At 42.9% G+C, this 21,551-nt stretch overlaps 1 protein-coding gene across 1 annotated transcript in view; it reads left to right on the plus strand.

Annotated features, from left to right (window-relative positions):
• Positions 1 to 1,158: 1,158 nt before the first annotated feature.
• The window catches only part of LOC127569453 (pyruvate dehydrogenase E1 component subunit alpha, mitochondrial-like), a 29,832-nt gene continuing 9,439 nt past the window's right edge, over positions 1,159 to 21,551 (plus strand). The window contains exons 1-6 of the mRNA XM_052014111.1: positions 1,159 to 1,317; positions 11,479 to 11,547; positions 13,213 to 13,386; positions 14,393 to 14,519; positions 20,258 to 20,349; positions 21,279 to 21,371. Coding sequence (XP_051870071.1) covers positions 1,267 to 1,317; positions 11,479 to 11,547; positions 13,213 to 13,386; positions 14,393 to 14,519; positions 20,258 to 20,349; positions 21,279 to 21,371 — 606 coding nt within the window. The 5' untranslated portion in view covers positions 1,159 to 1,266. The remainder of the gene's footprint in view (positions 1,318 to 11,478; positions 11,548 to 13,212; positions 13,387 to 14,392; positions 14,520 to 20,257; positions 20,350 to 21,278; positions 21,372 to 21,551) is intronic.

Genomic DNA, 21,551 nt, shown 5'->3' on the forward strand with positions numbered 1-21,551 from the left:
GAATTATCAGTACATTCCATTCTCTCCAACATGTACCAATTGACTGGTATAATTCCATAGGAAAGGAAATCATGCAGGGAGCTGTTTTGCTGGCTTCTTGCTATTATCTACCCTCTGATAACTCATCAGGTATCAATATCAGCTGCCAAACACAGGCAGAAATGTGATGATGTAATAGAAACGACTGAAACACTCAAACAACCTTGGTCCTGGATTTTTTCAGATTTTCAGCAAAAATTACACAGGTGCAGTGGTTTCAAATCCGAGGAAATTTCAGATCCATTGGGAAATAGGATGGTTTTAGCTGCCACTTCTTTGCCCTTGCTTACTCTTGCCACTATCTGCTAACTCAGGATAACAGCAAGCTTGCTATTGTTGGCAGTCAGCATCGCTCCGGCACCTTCCACCCCTCTTGCTTGGGGATCCATCAGGTGGGAGAAGATACATGAGCAGAAAGAGAAGGCAAGCATGAAGGCTTTGCCCAAGGGAACTCTGCAATGTTTGTACCTTGGACATGCAGGCAGAGGTAATCAGAATATACTGTTAGCTGGCAGCTTCTTAAGCTAATGTGTTACAATACGTGTAACACATATTGGCAAAAAGTGACGTGTGGGAATGGGGTAACCAACTGGTGGCAGGTATTAAATCAGGGGATGAAATCAGTCAGATGCAGAACTTGCTGCCACTTGAACTTGTTGAGGTAAATAGATAGATTTTTTTTTAAAAGAAAGCTCATCAAGGACATGAGGGAAAAGGAGAAGAAAGGTACAGTATGTTAATAGTGGGAGATGGTAGGCGCCTGCTGAGGACCACAGGAGATGTTGTAGACTTGTTGGGACAATGGCTTGCTTCTGTGAATTTTATGGAACTGGAGTAAATATAAAATACTGGAGGGTGTTTACAGATTTAAAGAGGACAGACAGTTATTTCCAATTTTATTTAAAATTAGTCAGCATGTTCTGTTAAAATCAGATTTCTTTGTCCACTGATTATTTCAGTAGTGGATTCCACAAGAAGGATGGAGGTTGGATCCAACTGACGGTGACATCTTCTTTATGCAGAGTAAGGATTAGGTTTTGTGCAGATTTAAGAATCCTAACATTTTACCTTCCCAAAATCTGCACAGGGACGGTACTTTGCGCCGAGCGGTCCTTCACTCCGGGACTGCGCTGCTCGGCTACCCAGCCAACACCTACCTGCCCGCCCATCATTTCACTCCGGAAATCCGCTGCTCGGCCGCTCCGCCTGGGCCTCGAGTTCTCGGTGATGACCAAGATGTTGCGGCTCCTGGGCAGCCTGATCCGGGGGAGCAACAGCGTGAGTACCGGGGCCGGGGGGAGGGGGGGGGGGGAGGAGGGGGGGGGGGGGGAGGAGGGGGGGGGGGGAGGGGGGGGAGGGAGGGAGGGGGAGAGGGGGAGGGAGGGAGGGAGGGGGGGAGAGGGGGAGGGAGGGAGGGAGGGGGGGAGAGGGGGAGGGAGGGAGGGAGGGGGGGAGGGGGGGAGGGAGGGGGGGAGAGGGGGAGGGAGGGGGGGAGAGGGGGAGGGAGGGGGGGAGAGGGGGAGGGAGGGAGGGAGGGAGGGAGAGGGGGAGGGAGGGAGAGGGGGAGGAAGGCCCACGGGCTAGGCGTGCCGTGCGGATCCCCGCACTGGTCCCGGCTGGATGCCGGTTCTTCTGACAGCGCCCGGGCCTGAAGGTGACCGAGGCCGGGGGAGTGGGACGAAGGGAGCTCCGGCGCCGGGGGAGTGGGGTGAAGGGGGGGGGGGGCTCCGGCACCGGGGGAGTGGGGTGAAGGGGGAGTGGGGTGAAGGGGGGGGGCTCCGGCACCGGGGGAGTGGGGTGAAGGGGGGGGGGCTCCGGCACCGGGGGAGTGGGGTGAAGGGGGGGGGCTCCGGCACCGGGGGAGTGGGGTGAAGGGGGGGGGCTCCGGCACCGGGGGAGTGGGGCGAAGGGGAGTGGGGCGAAGGGGGGGGGGCTCCGGCGCCAGGGGAGTGGGGCGAAGGGGGGGGGCTCCGGCGCCGCGGGAGTGGGGCGAAGGGGGGCTCCGGCGCCGGGGGAGTGGGGCGAAGGGGGGGGGCTCCGGCGCCGGGGGAGTGGGGCGAAGGGGGGGGGGCTCCGGCGCCGCGGGAGTGGGGCGAAGGGGGGCTCCGGCGCCGGGGGAGTGGGGCGAAGGGGGGGGGCTCCGGCGCCGGGGGAGTGGGGCGAAGGGGGGGGGCTCCGGCGCCGCGGGAGTGGGGTGAAGGGGGGGGGGGGCTCCGGCGCCGGGGGAGTGGGGCGAAGGGGGGGGGGCTCCGGCGCTGGGGAGTGGGGCGAAGGGGGGGGGCTCCGGCGCTGGGGAGTGGGGCGAAGGGGGGGGCTCGGCGCTGGGGGAGTGGGGCGAGGGGGGTGGGCTTCGGGGCGAAGGGGGGCTCCGGCGCTGGGGAGTGGGGGGTTGTCCGGGGCGAAGGGGGGCTCTGGGGGGCCGGGGCGAAGGGGGGAGGTGGGGTCCCTATGTCGCGCTAGGAGGCTACTCGGTCCATCGAGTCAATGACGGCCCCCGGAGCAGTGCAAACAATCCCATTGCGCAGCCTTTCCCCGCGCCCTGCGTGGGTGGGAGGTGCGGGGGGAGGCGGCAGGGATGTTGGGGGACGGGGCTGGGCCGCTCTCTGGTGGTGGTATTGGGGAGTGGGATACTTGGATTCTTCGGCTCTACGGAGTTCAAAGTTGCACCTGGACCCTCCTTCCCACCCACCCAGTCAGGAGCCGCCAGAACCTCTGCAAGGTCCGTGTTCTTTCTATGCAAGCACAGCCCCCCCCCCCGAGGACAGTCTCTCACCTCTGGTCCTTCAAGGCTACTTGGTCCTCATGTCCTTCAAGGTGACTGGAGCCTGACTGCCCCGAGCTGTTACCTTGCCTCTCCCTTTCTCGCCATCAGCTCTCCCTGGACACCTGTCACTGTCTCTCAATTAGAGCCATGGAGTCATACAGCACAGAAACAGGCCCTTTGGCCCAACTCATCCATGCAGACCAAGATGCTCACCTAAGCTAGTGCCAGTTGGCCCATATCCTACTGAACCCTTACTATTCACGTACCTATCCAAGTGTCTTTTAAAAGTTGTTATTGTACCTTCCTCAACTACTTCCTCTGGCAGCTTGTTCCATATATGCACCACTCTCTGTGTGAAGAGGTTGCCATTGGGTCCCTTTTAAGTCTTTCCCCTCTCATCTTAAACCTGTGCCCTCCAGTTTTTGATACTCTTTCCCTGGGAAAAAGACATGCACCTGATCTATGCTCCTCATGATTTTATACACCTCTATAAGGTCATCCCTCAGTCTCCTATGCTGCAATGAATAAAGTCCTAGCCTGTCCAACCTCCCCCTACAACTCAGGCCTTCAAATCCTGGCAATATTCTCATATATCTTCTTTGCATTCTTCACAGCTTTATGTTGTCCTTCCCATAACAGGGTGACTAGAACTGTACACAATACTCCAGGTGCAGCCTCACCAACCTCTTGTACAACAGCAACGTAACATCCCAACTCCTATACTCGTTGACCTGACTGATGAAGGCCAGTGTGCCAAACGTCATCTTCACCACCCTGTCTTACTTGAGAACTCTGTACTTGTACTCCTAGGTCCCTCTTCTACGACACCGCCCTATGATGTGGCCTTTGTAGCATAGCTGAGTGTAACTACAGCCTCAATACTGGGGTTGTTGGCCTGGGAAAGGACACTGATGTTCACTTGTCCTTCCAATGAGTTTGGGGGATTTTGTGGAGACAGCATTGGTGGCATCTTTTCTGTGCCTTGAGGTGCCGGCTATAGTTGGTCCAGGTCTTGGAGGCATATAAACAGGCATGGATCACTGCTGAGTTTTATGTCAATTCTTCAGCTACCATTTTCCTCAATCAGCCAAAAGTGGCGCTGATGCATTGAGAATGACGCTGATTTTTACTGTCAATGTCTGGCTTTGCAGAGAGGTGTCTTTGGAGTTATGGGAATTGGTCCATGTTTTCCAGGGTCTTGTGAACCTTCACTGTCAAAAGACAGTGCGATGCAGTAGGGGCAGGTTGGTAGAGAACCTTTGTCTCTTTGATGATGAGTGCAAGGCCATCCACTAGTATGTTTCAGTGAACAAGTTGATCAAATATTAGTGGACATAGCTTAAGGTAAGAGGGGAAAGTTTAAAGGAGATTTATGAGGCAAGTTTTTTTTTACACAGAGCGATAGGTGAGTGGAACGCACTGCCAGTGGTGGAGGCAGATACAACAGCAACAATTTAAGAGACATTTAGATCGACAAATGAACAGGCAGGAAATGGAGGGATATAGACCATGTGCAGGTAGATGTGCAGTTTAAATTGGCATCATGGTCAGCACTGGCATCGTGGGCCGAAGGGCCTGTTCCTGTGCTGTACTGTTCTGTGGTTTGGACTGTGCAAGTGTTGTCTCTATGCTGCAGGTTTACAGCTGTGGTTTGGGTGACCTTCATTCTGGACTATCGTTAACCATAGGTTAAACACTTTCTGATTAGTTCTGAATTTTCATTGAGGCTATATTCCTTGTTCGTTCTTCAATGTTTAAGTTGCCTCCAATGTCTATCTGGCTAATGTGCCTATCTTCCTGTGGATTTTTTGTCTAGTTATATGCTACCACCACCTCCACTGTTTTATGTGGTTATTGGTGAATTTTAAGATTGTGCTCCATATGTTTAAATCTAGGGTCTAAATTGCTGTACAGTGCTGCTGGATTACAACTGTAGGCATTGTGTTAATTTAGTGGGATTTGAGTCACCAAGTCCCACCTCTGCAATACATGTAATATCTGACCATGGATTCTACCTTCTCGCAGTCTGTTGAACAGAATGTTTCAAGGTTATGAGAAAGTCAATCCAGTTAGTTTACAATGGGCAAAACTCTTTGCATTAAGAGATAGGAACAAGTAAAACACAGATGTTTCTTAGTATAATTTGAGGTATATCTTTAAATTGCTTCTTATAGTTGTAAGTGTAGATAAGTGATCCTTTTCAATATTAAATTTATCTGTCGTTTATTTTCTTGTACCATGATGTAGTAATGATAGAATTAAATGCTGTAGAAAAGGACCAAAATTAGTTCTGTGTATTTCGTGTAACCAATTGTATATTTTGTTGTGGAGTTGTCTTGTAGCGAGGACATCTGAAGGGTGATGAGTGACTCGGCAGTGCATTTCCATTTACAAATTCTTGGAAGACATTGACAGTGCTGACAACCATCAGTGCATAAATCTCACCTTCTCTCCCAAAGCTGGATGGCAGTGGAAATTAGAGATAGTACTAGATCAAAGGACAGGCTTATAATGTTGCCCAAAAATCAGAAAGCCTGGGATTGGGAAAATTTCAGAAATTAGCAAAGAGCGACCAAGGCATTAACCAGCCCAAGGAAAATAGAATACAAGAGAAGGCTAGCAAGAATTGCGAGAGCTTCTATTAGATATGTGAAAAGATAGAGGTTGGTGAAAGTTAATGCTGACCCCTTATGGACTGAGACAGGAGAAATGATATTGGGGAATAAGGAAGTGGCAAAGAAATTAAACAAGTATTTTGTGTGTGCCTTAATGGAAGGAGAACAGAAAATCTCCCGATATAGTAGAGGACTATATTTCTGAAATAAATGAGGCATTAGTAAAAGAACTAGTATTGGGGAAAATAATGGGATTGAAAGCCGATGAATCAACAGGATCTAACAACCTGCATCCTAAGACTTGGCGACAAAGTTAATGGATGCACTGGTTGTCATCTTCCTAAATTCCAAAGATTCTGGAATGGTACCTGCAGATTGGAAGGTGGTAAATGTAACTGCACTTTTGAAAAAGGAGGGAGAGAAAGACCAAATGGGGAGCTGTAGACCAGTTAGCCTGATAACAGGGAAAATGCTGCAATCTATTATTATGTAAGACATGACATAAAGCACTTGGAAAATAATAAAAGCATTGGCCAGAGTAAAGGTGGACGTAAGAAAGAGAAATAATGTGTGTCGTACCTGTTGGAACTTTTTGAGGTGGGAACTCATAGAACAGATCAGGGCGACGCAGTTGACTTGGTGTATTTGGAATTTAAGAAGACTCCCCACAGATTATTGAACACTATTAGAGCACATGGTATTGGAGGTAATATCTTGGCATGTATTGATGTTTTGTTGATGGACGGAATAGTAGGAATAAGTGGTTTATTTTTGGGTTTGAGGTTGTGGCTGGTGCAGTGTCACAGGGATCGATGCTGGGTCCTACCTGCTCACAATCTATATCAATAATTTGGATAAGGAGATCAAGTGTAATATATCCAAGTTTGCTGGTGATACAAAGCTGGATGGCAATGTGAGCAGGAAGAGGATGCACAGGAGATATAGTGAGAATATGTCAATGGGCAAAGACAATGTGGGGGGAGAAATGCAAGTTTTATATTAAAATAAATATAGAAATGCAGAGTATTTTTCTAGATGGTGAGAGATGGAAAAATGTAGTTTCCAGAGGCACTTGGGTGTCCTTGAACATAAATCATTTAAGTTAAGTGCATGTCGGCAGGCAATTAGAAAGGCAAAGAGCACTTTTGTCTTTGCAAAATGATTTGAGACTTCAAGGGTAGAGACTTGTTTCTCCAGTTATATAGGGCCCCGATGAGACTGCATTTTGATTATTGGGTACCGGTCTGGTTTCCCTATCCAAGGAAGGAAATACACTTGCAATAGATGGAGTGGAGCAAATTGATTTCCAGGATCGGGGCTTCCTTATATGAGGAGAGGTTAAGCAGAGTGGGTTGATACTCTGATGAGTTTAGAAGAATGAGAGGTGATCTCATTGAAATGTGCAAAATTCATACAGGACTCAATGGAGTGGATGCAGAATTAATAGTTTCCCTAGCTAGGGTATCTTGGATCAGGGGTTGGACTCTCAGAATAAGGGGTCAGCCATTCACGACAGAGAAAAGAAATTTCTTCACTCAGAGGGTTATTAATCTTTGGAATTTGCTGCTCGAGAAAGTTGTAAAGGCTCAACTGCTGTGGATATTCATGACTGAGATGGATGAATTTTATATTTATTTAGGGAATTGAGGGATATGGGATTGGTGCGAGAATGTGGCGCTGTAAAAGGTCAGCCTCAATCTCATTTAATGGTGGAACAGGCATGGAGAGCCAAATGGCCTGCTCTTGTTTATATTTCTGATGAAGACAAGGAGTTTGGCTGAATCAAATTTGACTTCACCGGATGGTACTAAACTGCTCCCTTTGCAGTACCTCATGCTATGGAATTCCTTTGTTTGATTCGCCCTTGTAATTCAGTCCTGATCCCTGCTAAATAATTGTCTGTTTGTATTTCTGTATTGGGCTCTGAGTTATGCTTAAAATAGTTCAGTGCCATTGGATTTTAAAAATTTTAGATCATAGTAATCTTACTCATTACTCATTGAAAGAAATGTGAGAGCTTCTATAGAGGCGAAAAAAAAAGTTGGCTCAAGACTCATTAGAGTCTTCCATAACTAAAAAGGACCAGATCCTGGAACAGCCTGGTGCTCTGTGATGGGTTTTCTTCTAGTGTGGGTTAATGTGTCTCTTTCTATGCCTTTAGGATGAGTGAGCCTTGAATCAAAAGTATTGGTTTTCTGTGTTGCAAAGAATTTGTAAATAGGGACTTCAAAATCACACAGATACAAGTAAACACAACAGGTAAATAAGTTCTAAATAAGGAATATGGGAATTCTGGCACTTTTTTTATTTGCAAGAATTAAAGAATTTTATTCTTTAATTAGCCATCATGTTTGAGGCATGCACAGAGGTCAAAAAGGACAAAGTGTTGCATTTAGTCTGTGCAATTACAGGGGAAGGTGGAATTTTAATCTTGTTCTGAAAGATGTTGCAATTGAACTTGGAGAGCATGACACTGGTGGAAAAAATGAAGAACTGGTTAATATGTTGCCTTTTGCAGTATTGACCTCCTTTACCTTGAGCATGGATATTTAGGAGTGAGGTCTGTTGTGTAGACAAGTTGAGGCTCTGCTGCATTGTGTTTGTAGAATGTCAGGAATGTCATGGCCAATTATTTATAGTGCTGTGTTTGAGAATGACTTTGGATCTAAGATCTATATGACTTTCAAGGTTGAATTGATAATAAAAGAGCCGACTACTCTAATTCATTATGTATCACAAAATTAATTGTGCCCGTTTAAATAGCATAAATTAATAATGCAGTAATACTTCCCACAGGGCTCCTTAATAATGCAGAGGATTGGGGCCTGACTCCTTTGAACCACCATCTTATCTTCCTCACTGTGCTTCCAGTCAGCCCCAGAGATCAAGCTCTTTGTACATAATTTGCAAACATGTAGATTTTGTTTTTACTTACACTTTCAATTCTAAAGGCTATCATTTTATATTAGTGATAAAACATTTGTGCTAATGGTTTGATTCTGTCCCAAAATTAAATGATAAATTGAACACAAAGGTGAATCATAGAGAAATATGTTTGGAGAATAGTGTGAAAGAGTGACTCTATGAGTTGCTTACCTGCTAAGCCTAACATCACCTTAACTTCCCTTTTAGCACTCATCTAACACTCAATTGCATAAAGTCATCACATTGGAAATAAAGTAGTTTTGCAATTTTGCTGGTAATTAACAAATAACATTCTTGAGTTCTAAAGCTCAGCCTTAAGTACATTAACAGTTTGCGACCTGATCACTGTCTTAATGTAATAAATCAGTGAATAGTGGATTCTCGGCCTGCTCCGTACATTACGATTTGTTCCTTTTATGGGAAGCCTCATTATTATTGTTTAAAGAAAGTAAATTCCACTTTCTATAAAGTTCCTCTTGCAGATTTTACTTTGCAAGATCAATCACATTACATGTAGTATCTTATTATATAGAAACCATGCACATGTGCAAAGAAATTCAGTATCCCTCCCATTTCTCCTTTTGCTTCTCCAAACCTCTGGTTACTTGGCTTCTTGAATCATTTGCCAGCATTCAGTACTTTCTCCACATTCTAGTGAAAGGAATGCAGGAGGTGCATGCAGCATCTTAATAAAAGCAAGAGATACTGTGGTCCAGCATCTGGCTCACTCATTAGTCTGGAATGTGAACTGGGGATCCTGAGTGCAAGAGGGGTGTGTGGTTAGCCAGGGAGTCCGGACTGTGAGTTAGATTTGCAGCTGTGGCCAGGGTTGGGATCCAAAATCCCATGTGTCGGCAATGGTGGTTTGAGTTCGGATTAGGGTCCAGAGTGCTTGTATATGTCCCACTCCCTTTAAATTTGCCTGATTCACTGGAAAATTTACTATACCACTGTATAACATTTAAAAGAAGTTAATATGTCTGTGAATATTGGAGTTGCATCCAGTAGTCTGGAAAGTCTACTTGTCCAATCCTATCAAACTCCCAGGGGTGCTGGATTATGGGAATTTTATTGTATACCTCTTATTTTGTACCCTGAAGCTTTAGGTATTTTAACACTTTTATTGGTTAAACAAAAATTATTAATAATGAAAGAACAAGCCTGTTTCATTTTAAAAATATGGATAACACTGTCTTTGTAAAATGTGATTTGATTTGTAATCATTTGTGGCACATTTACTCCACATATCTGGATTGGATTTTCCAGATGTTCAACCCTTGGCAAGCTGAGCTGGACTCTTCGAATACATTTTGAACCAAATAGCGAAATGTACCCAACATCAGCTCAGACTGTAAATCCCATTTTTAAAACCTTCTCTTCCCTTTGTGTGTCTCAAACTTTGATGAGTTTGAAAGCTTCCTTTTTTGGAGAAACTGCCTACGTTCCAAGAAGAATTGTCAGATTTTCATAAAGGAGTGTTTGAGAAAATGTAATAATGTTATATCTTGGAGGGAAAACAAACTATTCAAATAATGAATTTGGAATTTACATGTAGGATTCCTACTAAGGTTCTTGGATTAATCTAAGTCATTGGCTGGAGTGCCTACATGATGTCCGAACTCTGCAGGCACCAGTGGGTTATGATGGCTTTAGTTACTGCAGAAAACCAAATACATCTTAATGGGGATCAACATATTGTAGATTAAATTAGATTATACGGCATTGTGTATGATCAGCCATTTTTATTATAGATTTATTTATGTCATATTTATTAGTACGGTCAATTTCCTTTGTGACTGATTCAGCCTAAGAATCAATTCCAATTCTTTGATCAGTTGAGCTAATGAAACAAAATATAAAATGTCTCTTCCTCATTCTCATTGTTTCTAATGAATTGAGCAAAGTTGAGGAAAATTAAATCAGCTTCCTCTCAATTACCATCACTGCTTTCTGACTATAGTCTGGCACAGGTAGAGAACAACAGTGATAAATCCCAAGTACATCAGCAACTTTCCAATTTACAATGGCTCTGACTAAACCTACGCTTTCCTCTTGTGCCTCTTCCTTCTCACTCACTGTCACCCAAGCAATGATGTGCCTGTTTGATCCTTTTCTCCAAACTGCATAAACCAAAACAATAGAACAATGTACATTTACAGAAAGTTGCCTTTACCTCTCTAGTTGTTCCTCTCCTTTCAGATGAATGGAGAAGCTCTTTCTGCACCAAGTCGGGCTTGGTGCAGGTTTTTGGACTGCTTCCCCATTTCAAGTGCTGGAGAATTGCTACAGCATCACTCTCCAGCTTTGGGCTCTGGTGTTGGACATCCCTGTTAGCATAAAGTTCCCAAATCTGTTGTCAGTTAAAGTGGTGAATTGCCAACAGTTGATGGTATTGCCCTGCTAAGTCTGGTGTTGTGGTCTTTCACATTGCAATATGTACATACCACATTCTGCTAAGTGCATTTGTATCAAAAGCCTATGTTGTATTCTGATTCTTAGCTCTGTTACCAGGGAAGAGTGGTGAGCAAAAGCTACACATTTCTTTCATGAGACGAAGTTTGGAGAGGGGAGCAGTTGACAGTACCATTTGCCTTCTGTTTAAAGTTTGTTTGGTTTATATATTGAATTTTGGAACATTAAGGTGATTTAATTGTAGGTCCCAGTCTTATTACAAACTTAAAGCGGATGACCTAGTGTGAGTACATTGATTGTGCTGGTGGATTAGATGATGCATTTCAAAGCAAGATATGGCATTTTGACTCCCTGGCCAATATTCTTCCTTCATTCAAAACCATCAGAGGCAAATTAACTGATCACTTTCTTGCTGCTATTTTTGAAGTATTCTGGTTTATAACACACCCAATAATGGTGACTACACTTCAGTTATACTTCATCCATAATAAAAAAAAATTGGGATGATTTTGTAAAGCACTGTTATGCAAATTCAATGATCCCAATGTGAGGCTAACATATATTGAAAACTGCTTGTCCATTTATTAGTGGTCCTGCTGCAAATGCAGGATTTCACTATATTTTTTCTCCATTTTTAGGTGCACTATCTGTGCACTCCATTAAGGATCTCGTTACTTTTGCTTTTTGTTGGGCCTTTAAAATTTTGTATTCAATTTCTTCCAGCCTGCTAAAGTTCTAGTGGGATCTCGCAATTATGCAGACTTCGCATCCGAAGCATCGTTTGACATTAAGGTAATACAAATTTGTGTATTTTATCTTAGTTCCATATCAAGTATAACCCTTGAGACTCCTCATTTGAATAGATGAAAGATTAAAGAAATATGACTGAACTGCAAAATGGGTATGTAAATAGCATGTCAGTGACTCAGAGGTAGTACTCTCTGGAGCACATTGCTATTTCATTTATTCTCATTTTCAAAAAAATTCTTCAATATTCTTAATATATTATCTTCTACAAAGGTGTGTTACATTCTCTCTGGTGTTCATATCTTCAACAACTTTGTAATATCACAGAAATAAGTTACCTGCACCCCCTTTCCTCAATCTTCACTCCCTTCCCTCCTCCACAATAGTGACCATTTTGATACTACATTTTGTTTGAGCATTATTATCTCATTATTGATTGTGCCCTAGAAGGAGCATGTGTTAATTACAAAATTAATTAAGTATTTATAAACTGGAGGAAATTATTTAATAATATTTCATTTTGCTTTTGTGTAGAGATGGTGCTGTGAGTAAACATCGCTCATTCAGAATTTATTTAAATTAATGTTTGTAACTGACTCTAATGTTATTTGCCTAAATGTTCAGGATAATTTATGATTTAAAATAGAGTTGGTTAAAGCTCAGACTGAAGCGATCAAATGCTTAGTGAGACGTCATTTTCCTGTGCCCAAGTATCTTTGTTAGAATAGTCTGCTTACGTTCACTGTCCTGATGCAAGTGTGGAAAATGGATAAAATGCAAGTGGATCCCAATACCTCTGGAATTTTACCACTAGAGATAAGGGGGAAAATGCTGGAAACTGAAAAGTGGAAAATAATTTATCAAGGGAAGTGGAAGTTATTTGTTACCATCTTTGATCAATTTAGCACCTTCCTATAAGATCATCTTGGGCAGCTAAATACCACCACTCCCCTCCCCTCCCCTTCCATGTTTCATGAAGATAAAGCCGTTGAAAACATTCATCAAAAATGGTTTAAGTATTTCTGATGTTTTTTTAAAAAATCCAAAAATTATTTGGTTACTAAGTGAATCAGATTTATTATCACTGACTTGTATATTGTGAAATTTGTTGTTTTGCGGCAGCAGTACAGTGCAAAGACATAAAATTACTATAAATTACAAAATAAATAAATTCTGAGAAATAAAAAAGGAATAATGAAGTAGTGTTGGAGACATAATAATGAAGAAATGTCCATGGACCGTTCAGAAATCTGATGGCAGAGGGGAAGAAGCTGTTCCTACATTGTTGAGTGTGGGTTTTCAGGCTCCTGTACCTCCTCCCCGATGGTAGTAACGAGAAGAGGGCATGTCCCAAACGGTGAGGGTCCTTAGTGATGGATGCTGCCTCCTTGAGGCACAGGCCATCACCTTGAGGAACAGGCCATCACCAATAATTCTGACAAAGTTTTGATCAACGATAAAAATCTGAATGTTAAAACTAGTCAACATTGACTAATTCCATCCAGGGCAGATATCACTTTAGTAAAATGATCACATGCTCGTATACTTTAAATATCCATGTTCTCCAGAATTATTTCGTGCAACATCAGCATAGAAATTTTCTGGTGCAACATTAGCATCGGATGTTGGTTTATATGCATTTTCAGGAAGACTTTATGTTATGCTTTCTGCTGTTGGTGTTTGAGGAAATTTTCATCATTTTAAATCCAGAAATGTGACTTGCATCGTCTTGAAGAAGGTCCTCCCAGCACAACCATCCTGACTAGAGAAGATGGCCTTAAGTACTACCAAACAATGCAATTGATTCGTCGCATGGAACTCAAGGCAGATCAGTTATACAAACAGAAGATCATTCGCGGGTTCTGCCATTTGTATGATGGCCAAGTATGTAATAGAAAATGGATGAGTATGGCTGCTTCAGAGGAAATTTCTCTGTTAATCAATATATAAAACAAAGTCCAAAAGCAATATGCTGCAGAAGATAGAGATCTGAAAGTAATTTTGGACATCTGGTATTTTCTCTCCTATAAGATAAATGTTGAGTTCTAATTAGGTGTGTTTTCTGATCAAATAATTATATAGACATTTACTTTGGTAATTTGTGAAAAGTAGTAGGGAAATTTTCCATTACTGTGTATTTATTGATAAAGTATATGTGCTAAAGTTAGTGTAGGGTGGAAGTAATCTTTCTGGAACAGAATGTTCAATTCCTATCAGAGATTCCAAGTTAAATCTCAGTTTATGATAGTCATTATGTTTGAGGTTCTCCTAAAATGGTTGGTTAGGAGCCTAGTGTGCGATGCCTGATGGGAGAACAGGCTTACAGAATTGATCCTTGCCTTGTTGTTTGATAAGGAGAAGTATGGAAAGCCATGGGGCAGATTTTCTGCCCAGACACCAGTGTACCTGTGTTTCTTGGTAGAATCCTGAAGTCCAGCGCAAGAGTGGCCTTAAGCTGATGGCGGCATTTTCTGCTATCTGCTAGCTGTCCCTGTGCTATATTGTGCATATCCTATTCATATGCTATGTTCTAAATGTTTGTACCATTTTATTCTGTTTATTATCTTCCTTTAACTTTTGACTCTCATTTACTTTTCCTTTCCATATAATTTTCTTTTAGAGTGTTACATTTTTCTGTTTAAATTGGCAATTTTTATTGTATGTTTATTGGTATTGCTAGTCTGACTTGCTTTGAGAGCACTGTACTTTGTTGGTGCAAGTGAAGTCAGTCACAGTAGTAAACATTAACTTAATTATGCTGGGCCAGATGTGGTTTGGCTGGTCCATTGTGGTCTGGTTTTTAAATAACCTACTGCAGAGTTGGAATTGCTATTTGGGCTACTTTATCCAGACACTAACAGTACGACTACTGAATTTTTTTTTACTATAGGAGGCTTGTTGTGTTGGAATTGAAGTTGCAATTAAGCCAACAGACCACCTTATAACAGCTTATCGGGCTCATGGTTTCACCTACACACGTGGGGTTTCTGTCAAAGAAATCATGGCTGAGCTCACTGGTAAGAAATGTGAAGTATTTTGTTTTAAATGTATCTTCTTCTACCTCATCTTGAGATAGCAACCTGAAATTACATTGATTCTTGGATAAATTACAGGTTACCAAATACCAATTCAGTTTTACCACATATTGTTTGTCAGAAAAGTAATGATTTGAGCTGTGAAAATTGTACCATGACAAATTACTGTCCAATGAGCGGTTTCAGTGACAATGAAGAACTATAAGTAAGGATTGGACCAACTTCTGACCGGGTAGGAATGTGCTTTAGGCTTGAAGTTGTACATGTTAGCATCTGCTTTCCCATGTGAAAATGGAAGTATGAATTTTGCTACAGAATACATTTCTCTTGAACATGAAGCATCATTTAGAACAAAGTGTGCAATGTCACGGTTCTTCGTGACCTTCCATTATGCCTCATTGGCTAAGTGTTGTCTTCTGACCTGGTCTGTGACTGGCCCTTGTAATTTGTCCACTCTTCTTATTTGTGCCTCCTGAATTACTGTCAGCCGCCAATATGAAAATGGAACTGCCTGTTCCTTCCTCCAATTCTTTGGTGTGTATGTTGACCATTTAGTGTCTGCTCTGGAGCCAAGACATTTTGGCTTCAGACCTCACTACAGTTGTTGGTCCCAACATAGAACATTGAGCTTAATTTCAGGGATAAGTTACGGTGATGGTCTATGACGTCAAGTAACTGTGGTTAAACTGAAGTCACCATGCATCAAGGGAAAACGCACTTTTTATTGGGTATGCCTCAAGTAAATGAAGATGTATGTGATTGCTGGATGTTGGTCATTACGGCCCCAGGATACCACTGCAAGTATCCCTCGGGGAAGATGGTTGGGCCATATCATGAAGGCAGAAGAAAGAATTTTCATTGATAACTGTGTAATGTTCAGTTCCATTTGCAACTCCTAAGAATATGAAGCAATCCACGTCTGCAATCAGCAAGACCTAGACAACATTCAGGTGTGGGCTGATAAGTGGTAAATAAATTTGTGCCACGGAAGTGCTAGATATCTTAAACAAGAGAATGTCTAACCACCAGTGGCATGCAAAAGTTTGGGCACCCCTGGTCAAAACTTCTGTTACTGTGAATAGCTAAGCAAGTAAAAGATGACCTGATTTCCAAAAGGCATAAAGTTAAAGATGACACATTTCTTTAATATTTTAAGCAAGATTACTTTTTTTATTTCCATCTTTTACAGTTTCAAAATAACAAAAAAGGAAAAGGGCCCAAAGCAAAACTTTGGGCACCCTGCATGGTCAGTACTTAGTAACACCCCCTTTGGCAAGTATCACAGCTTGTAAACGCTTTCTGTAGCCAGCTAAGAGTCTTTCAATTCTTGTTTGGGGGATTTTCACCCATTCTTCCTTGCAAAAGGCTTCTAGTGCTGTGAGTTTCTTGGGCCGTCTTGCATGCACTGCTCTTTCGAGGCCTATCCACAGATTTTCAGTGATGTTTAGGTCGGGGGACTGTGAGGGCCATGGCAAAACCTTCAGCTTGTGCCTCTTGAGGTAGCCCATTGTGGATTTTGAGGTGTGTTTAGCATCGTTATCCTGTTGTAGAAGCCATCCTCTTTTCATCTTCAGCTTTTTTTTTGACAGACTGTGTGATGTTTGCTTCCAGAATTTGCTGGTATTTAATTGAATTCATTCTTCCCTCTACCAGTGAAATGTTCCCCGTGCCACTGGCTGCAACACAAGCCCAAAACATAATCGATCCACTCCCATGCTTAACAGTTGGAGAGGTGTTCTTTTCATGAAATTCTGCACCCTTTTTTCTCCAAACATACCTTTGCTCATTGCAGCCAAAAAGTTCTATTTTAACTTCATCAGTCCACAGGACTTGTTTCCAAAATGCATCAGGCTGGTTTAGATGTTCCTTTGAAAACTTCTGACGCTGAATTTTGTGGTGAGGACGCAGGAAAGTTTGGAGAAAAAAGGGTGCAGAATTTCATGGAAAGAACACCTCTCCAACTGTTAAGCACGGGGGGGTGGATCGATCATGCTTTGGCCTTGTGTTGCAGCCAGTGGCACGGGGAACATTTCACTGGTAGAGGGAAGAATGAATTCAATTAAATACCAGCAAATTCTGGAAGCAAACATCACACCGTCTGTAAAAAAAAAAGCTGAAGATGAAAAGAGGATGGCTTCTACAACAGGATAATGATACTAAACACACCTCAAAATCCATAATGGACTACCTGAAGAGGCACAAGCTGAAGGTTTTGCCATGGCCCTCACAGCCCCCCGACCTAAACATCATCGAAAATCTGTGGCTTGACCTCAAAAGAGCAGTGCATGCAAGACGGCCCAAGAAACTTACAGCACTAGAAGTGAGGAAGAATGGGAGAAAATCCCCCAAACAAGAATTGAAAGACTCTTAGCTGGCTACAGAAAGCGTTTACAAGCTGTGATACTTGCCAAAGGGGGTGTAACTAAGTACTGACCATGCAGGGTGCCCAAACTTTTGCTTCGGGCCCTTTTCCTTTTTTGTTATTTTGAAACTGTAAAAGATGGAAATAAAAAAGTAATCTTGCTTAAAATATTAAAGAAATGTGTCATCTTTACCTGATTTCCAAAAGGCATAAAGTTAATCCTTTACTCAGCTATTCACAGTAACAGAAGTTTTGACCAGGTGCCCATACTTTTGCATGCCACTGTATACTTGATGCTCAATGGCATTACTGCCATATCACTAAATCCCCCCCAACCACTATCAACTCAACTGAACAGGTCGCACTGTGCTTACAAGACCAGATCAGAGACTGGGTATCTTGCAGCAAGTAACTCTCTTCCTGGTTCTCCAAAACCTTTCCACTGTCTACTAGGGATAAATCAGGAGTGTGATAGAATATACTTTGATTGCCTGATTGAGTACAGTTCTAATAACACTCGAGAAGCTGGGCACATTCAGAACAAAGCATCCCGCTTGATTGGCACTACCCTAAACAGGCACATCTTGGCTTCAGTATGCTTCATTTACAAAATGCGTTGTGGTTACTCACGTAGGCTACTCCAGCAACATCTCCCAAACCCATTTTTACCATCAAGAAGTACAAGGGCAGCAAGCACACTATCCTTACTTATAAATAGTCTACCACCGCGTTATAGAGGGATTGCATTTGTAGAAAACCATGCATAATCATGATTTTCTGTGATGCAAACCTTTTTTCCCCCATTGAATCCCATGTTGTAAGTGGAGGTGCAGTCCTACAGGAAGATTTTCTTTTAGCAGTAATGTCCCTCTGGGTCAGCAGTCTGTAGACAAAGGAATTCTGATTGTATTATGGGCACAAGAGCAACGGTTGTTGTTATAATTAACTGGAAATGTTACATTGTACAAGTATCAATGGAAGATGTTAGCTTATCAGTTTCCAAAACAAATTTCATTAATGGCCTCCTGCTGTGAAGGCAGCCTGTGATCGTTGTCCCTGGTAAACTCGTTCAGTTCTCTGTGTACAATTGTGTTTGTTTTATTTTATTCCACATAAATTCCATAAGAGTGAATTTTTCTTGGTCATTGGTGAATTCTTTAAGGGCAAGTTTCCATTACCTGATCTGCCATAATGAGGGAATATGCTGTACATCACTGTTCCTTCATTGTCACCCTAGAAGCCATACCCAACAGCATTATGGATGTACATCAGCAGCAGTTCAAGAGACCACCACTTCCTTGGGTAGTAAGGGATGAGCAATAATTACTGGCTTTGTCAGTGATGCCCACACACTGATAAATGAATCTTTTTTAAAAGGTCAGAGACTTGAGCCTGTGCTTTTGAGGAGCACCCTGTATCACATTTGCGCTTAGAATATACAGGATCTAAATTTGTAAACAGAGCCTGACATAGAGTTAATTATAAATTATAAGAGATTTGTTATGGACTGCAATTTTCATTTTGCATCTTCAAGTTTTTCTGTGTTTGCATGAAATTAGTCTTGGAGTTAAAAAGCATAGAAACAGGCCCTTCAGGCCAACTGGTCTATGCCAACCAAGCTGCCTACCTGAGCTAATCCCATTTGCCTCCATTTGGCCCATATCCCTCTAGACCTTTCCTATCTATGTCCTGTCCAAATGTCTTTCTAATATTGTAATTGTACCTGCCTCTACCATTTCCTCTAGCAGCTCATTCATTTTCCCACCACCCTCTCTGTGGAAAAAGTTGTCACTTGCGTCCCCTTTAAATCTTTCCCCTCTCACCTTAAATCTACGCCCTGTAGTTTCAGATTCCCCTACCCTGGGAAAAAGACTGACCATTCACCTTGTCTGTGCCCCTCATGAACCTCCTATAAGGTCTCCTCTTAGCCTCCTATACTCTGGGGGGAGGGGGGGGGGGGGGAGTCCCAGTCTATCTAGTCTCTCTAGTCTCTCCTTATAACTCAAACCCTTCAGTCCCGGTAACATTCTTGTGAATGTTTTCTGCACCCTTTCCAGCTGAATGATATCCTTCCTATAGCTGGATGATCAGAATTGCACACAATACTCCAAGTGTAATCTCACCAATGTCTTGTACAATTGTAACATGACATCCCAGCTCCAGTGTTCAATGCCCTGACTGATGAAGGGAAGCATGCCAAACACTTTCAGCACCCTGTCTACTTGTGTTGCCATTTTCGGGGAGCTATGTACCTGTACCCCCTAGATCTCTGTGTTCTAAAATACTCTCCCGGGTCCTGCCATTTACTGCACAAGTCCTGCCCTGGTTTAACTTGCCAAAATGCAACACTTCGCACTTATCAGAGTTCAATTCCATCTGCCATTCCCTGCTCCACTTTTCCAGTTGATCTAGAACCTGTTGTTATCTTAGATAATCTTCACTATCCACTATACCACCAATTTTGGTGTCATCTGCAAACTTACTAGCCATGCCAATGACATTCTCATCCAAATCATTAATATAGATGATGAACAACAGTGGATCCAGCACTGATCTCTGTGGCACACAGCTGGTCACAGGCCCCCAATCTGAAAAATGACCTTGCACTACCTCCGAGTCCTTCCTCCAATCCAACTTTGTATGCAGTTTGCCAACTCACCCACGATCTCATGTGATCTAACTTTCTGAACAAGCCCACCATGTGGACCTTGTCAAAGGCCTTGCTAAAGTCCATGTAGAAGTCCTCTTCAAAAAAAAACTCAAAGTTGTGAGACACTATTTCTCACATACAAAGCCATGCCAACTATCCCTAATTTGTCCTTGCCTCTCCATGTGGAGTTAGATCCTGTCTCTCAGAATCCCCTCCAGTAACTTTCCACAGTTGATGTTAGGCTCGCCAGCCTGTAGTTCCCTGGCTTGTCCTTGCAGCCCTTCTTAAATAAAGATACGACGTCAGCCGCCCTCCAGTCTTCCAGTACCTCACTTTTGACTAACAATGATATTCTTCTCTATTTCCTCAGCTCTTGAAATTTTTCTTGTTACTTAAATTAAATTTAAATTTTTTAAATTTTATTTACAGCATGGTAACAGGCTCTTCCGGCCCAACGAATCCACACCGCCCATTTTTTAAACCCAAATTAACCTACCCATACGTCTTTGGAATGTGGGAGGAAACCGGAGCTCCCGGAGGAAACCCACGCAGACACGGGAGAATGTACAAACTCCTTACAGACAGCGACGGGAATCAAACCCCGATCGCTGGCGCTGTAATAGCGTCGAGCTAACTGCTACACTACCGTGCCGCTTTTAAGCTGTTGGCTGCCTCTGTTTCTCACAAGAGTGTGTATGATCTGAACAGGTAGACGTGGTGGTTGTGCAAAAGGCAGAGGTGGATCCATGCATATGTATGCTGACAACTTCTACGGTGGCAATGGCATTGTTGGTGCACAGGTAAATATGGGTCCATAGGATCTCACCGATTTGGAAGATCTAAAATTCTATGCAGATTAATTCATGACTATACAGTGAAATAAGAGCATCTCATAAGTAATGGATGGAAAAGTAGTACAGGCGACCCCTGTGTTACAGAAGGGTTACATTCCTGGAGTACGGCCTGCATCATGATTTTCTGTAACGCAAGCCCCCTTTTCCCATTGAACCCCATGTTATAAGTGGAGATGCATTCCTACAGGATGTTTTTCTCTTGTATGAAGTCATTTTATCAGTGATGACAAAGTGAACCACTGTCGTTATTTTACAGCTGGGCCAACATTTGGCTTTTGGGGATGGACAAGGCTCGTAAATTAGGAAGGGGTTTGGGAAATGGGGATATCAGGGAAAGGGATGAGAGTTGAGAATTGGGTTTCATGGGAGAAAGGTGGTGTAGAAGGGGTTCCAGGGGAATGGGTTAAAGCACGGTGACAGTGGAAGTAGAGAATGGGCCTAGAGATTACTTAAAGGAAGCGGTGTAAGAGCTGGCCATGGCTACTGCAGCTCCCCACTATGCATTTTGTCAGAGAAAATGCCTTGCAAATGAAGAGCACTACAGGACTACATAAGAGTCGTCTGTTCACATGTCCTTGGAGAGGGCATGGCAAAGGAGGATCTTGGCTGTGACTGTCAACCCAATTGACACAGTGACGTCATGTCCAAACCTTATTGCCCTGCAGTATTGAGTGACTAAGAATAAAAATTGACAACATTTGTTTTTTTTCACATTTTGCGTTTATTTCCTTCCACATTAAGAGTGAACTTTATTCTGTATCTCAAATTTTTTGGTAGCAATTTGTGAATTCCATAAGGGTGAATTTCCATTAGCTGAACAGTTGTACGATGGTGGTTGCTGTATTTCTTATTTATAATTTTTTTCTCCGCATCAGGTTCCGCTTGGAGCAGGGATTGCATTAGCTTGCAAATACTTGGAGAAGAATGACATTTGTGTGACATTGTATGGTGATGGTGCAGCCAATCAGGTAAAGTGTGCTTTCTATTCAGTAATACGATACCATGAAACAATAGACTTAACTAATCCACAGCACATCAGTGTGCTAATATGTTGTATGTGGTACAGTGATGACGTGCTGGGTTGTATGGTCAGGGTCTGTTGCCCAACGCTTTCACATACCCACATGGCTTTGAGTTACGAAGAGAGA

Source organism: Pristis pectinata, chromosome 4, assembly GCF_009764475.1.
Source record: "Pristis pectinata isolate sPriPec2 chromosome 4, sPriPec2.1.pri, whole genome shotgun sequence".
NCBI classification, from domain to species: domain Eukaryota; kingdom Metazoa; phylum Chordata; class Chondrichthyes; order Rhinopristiformes; family Pristidae; genus Pristis; species Pristis pectinata.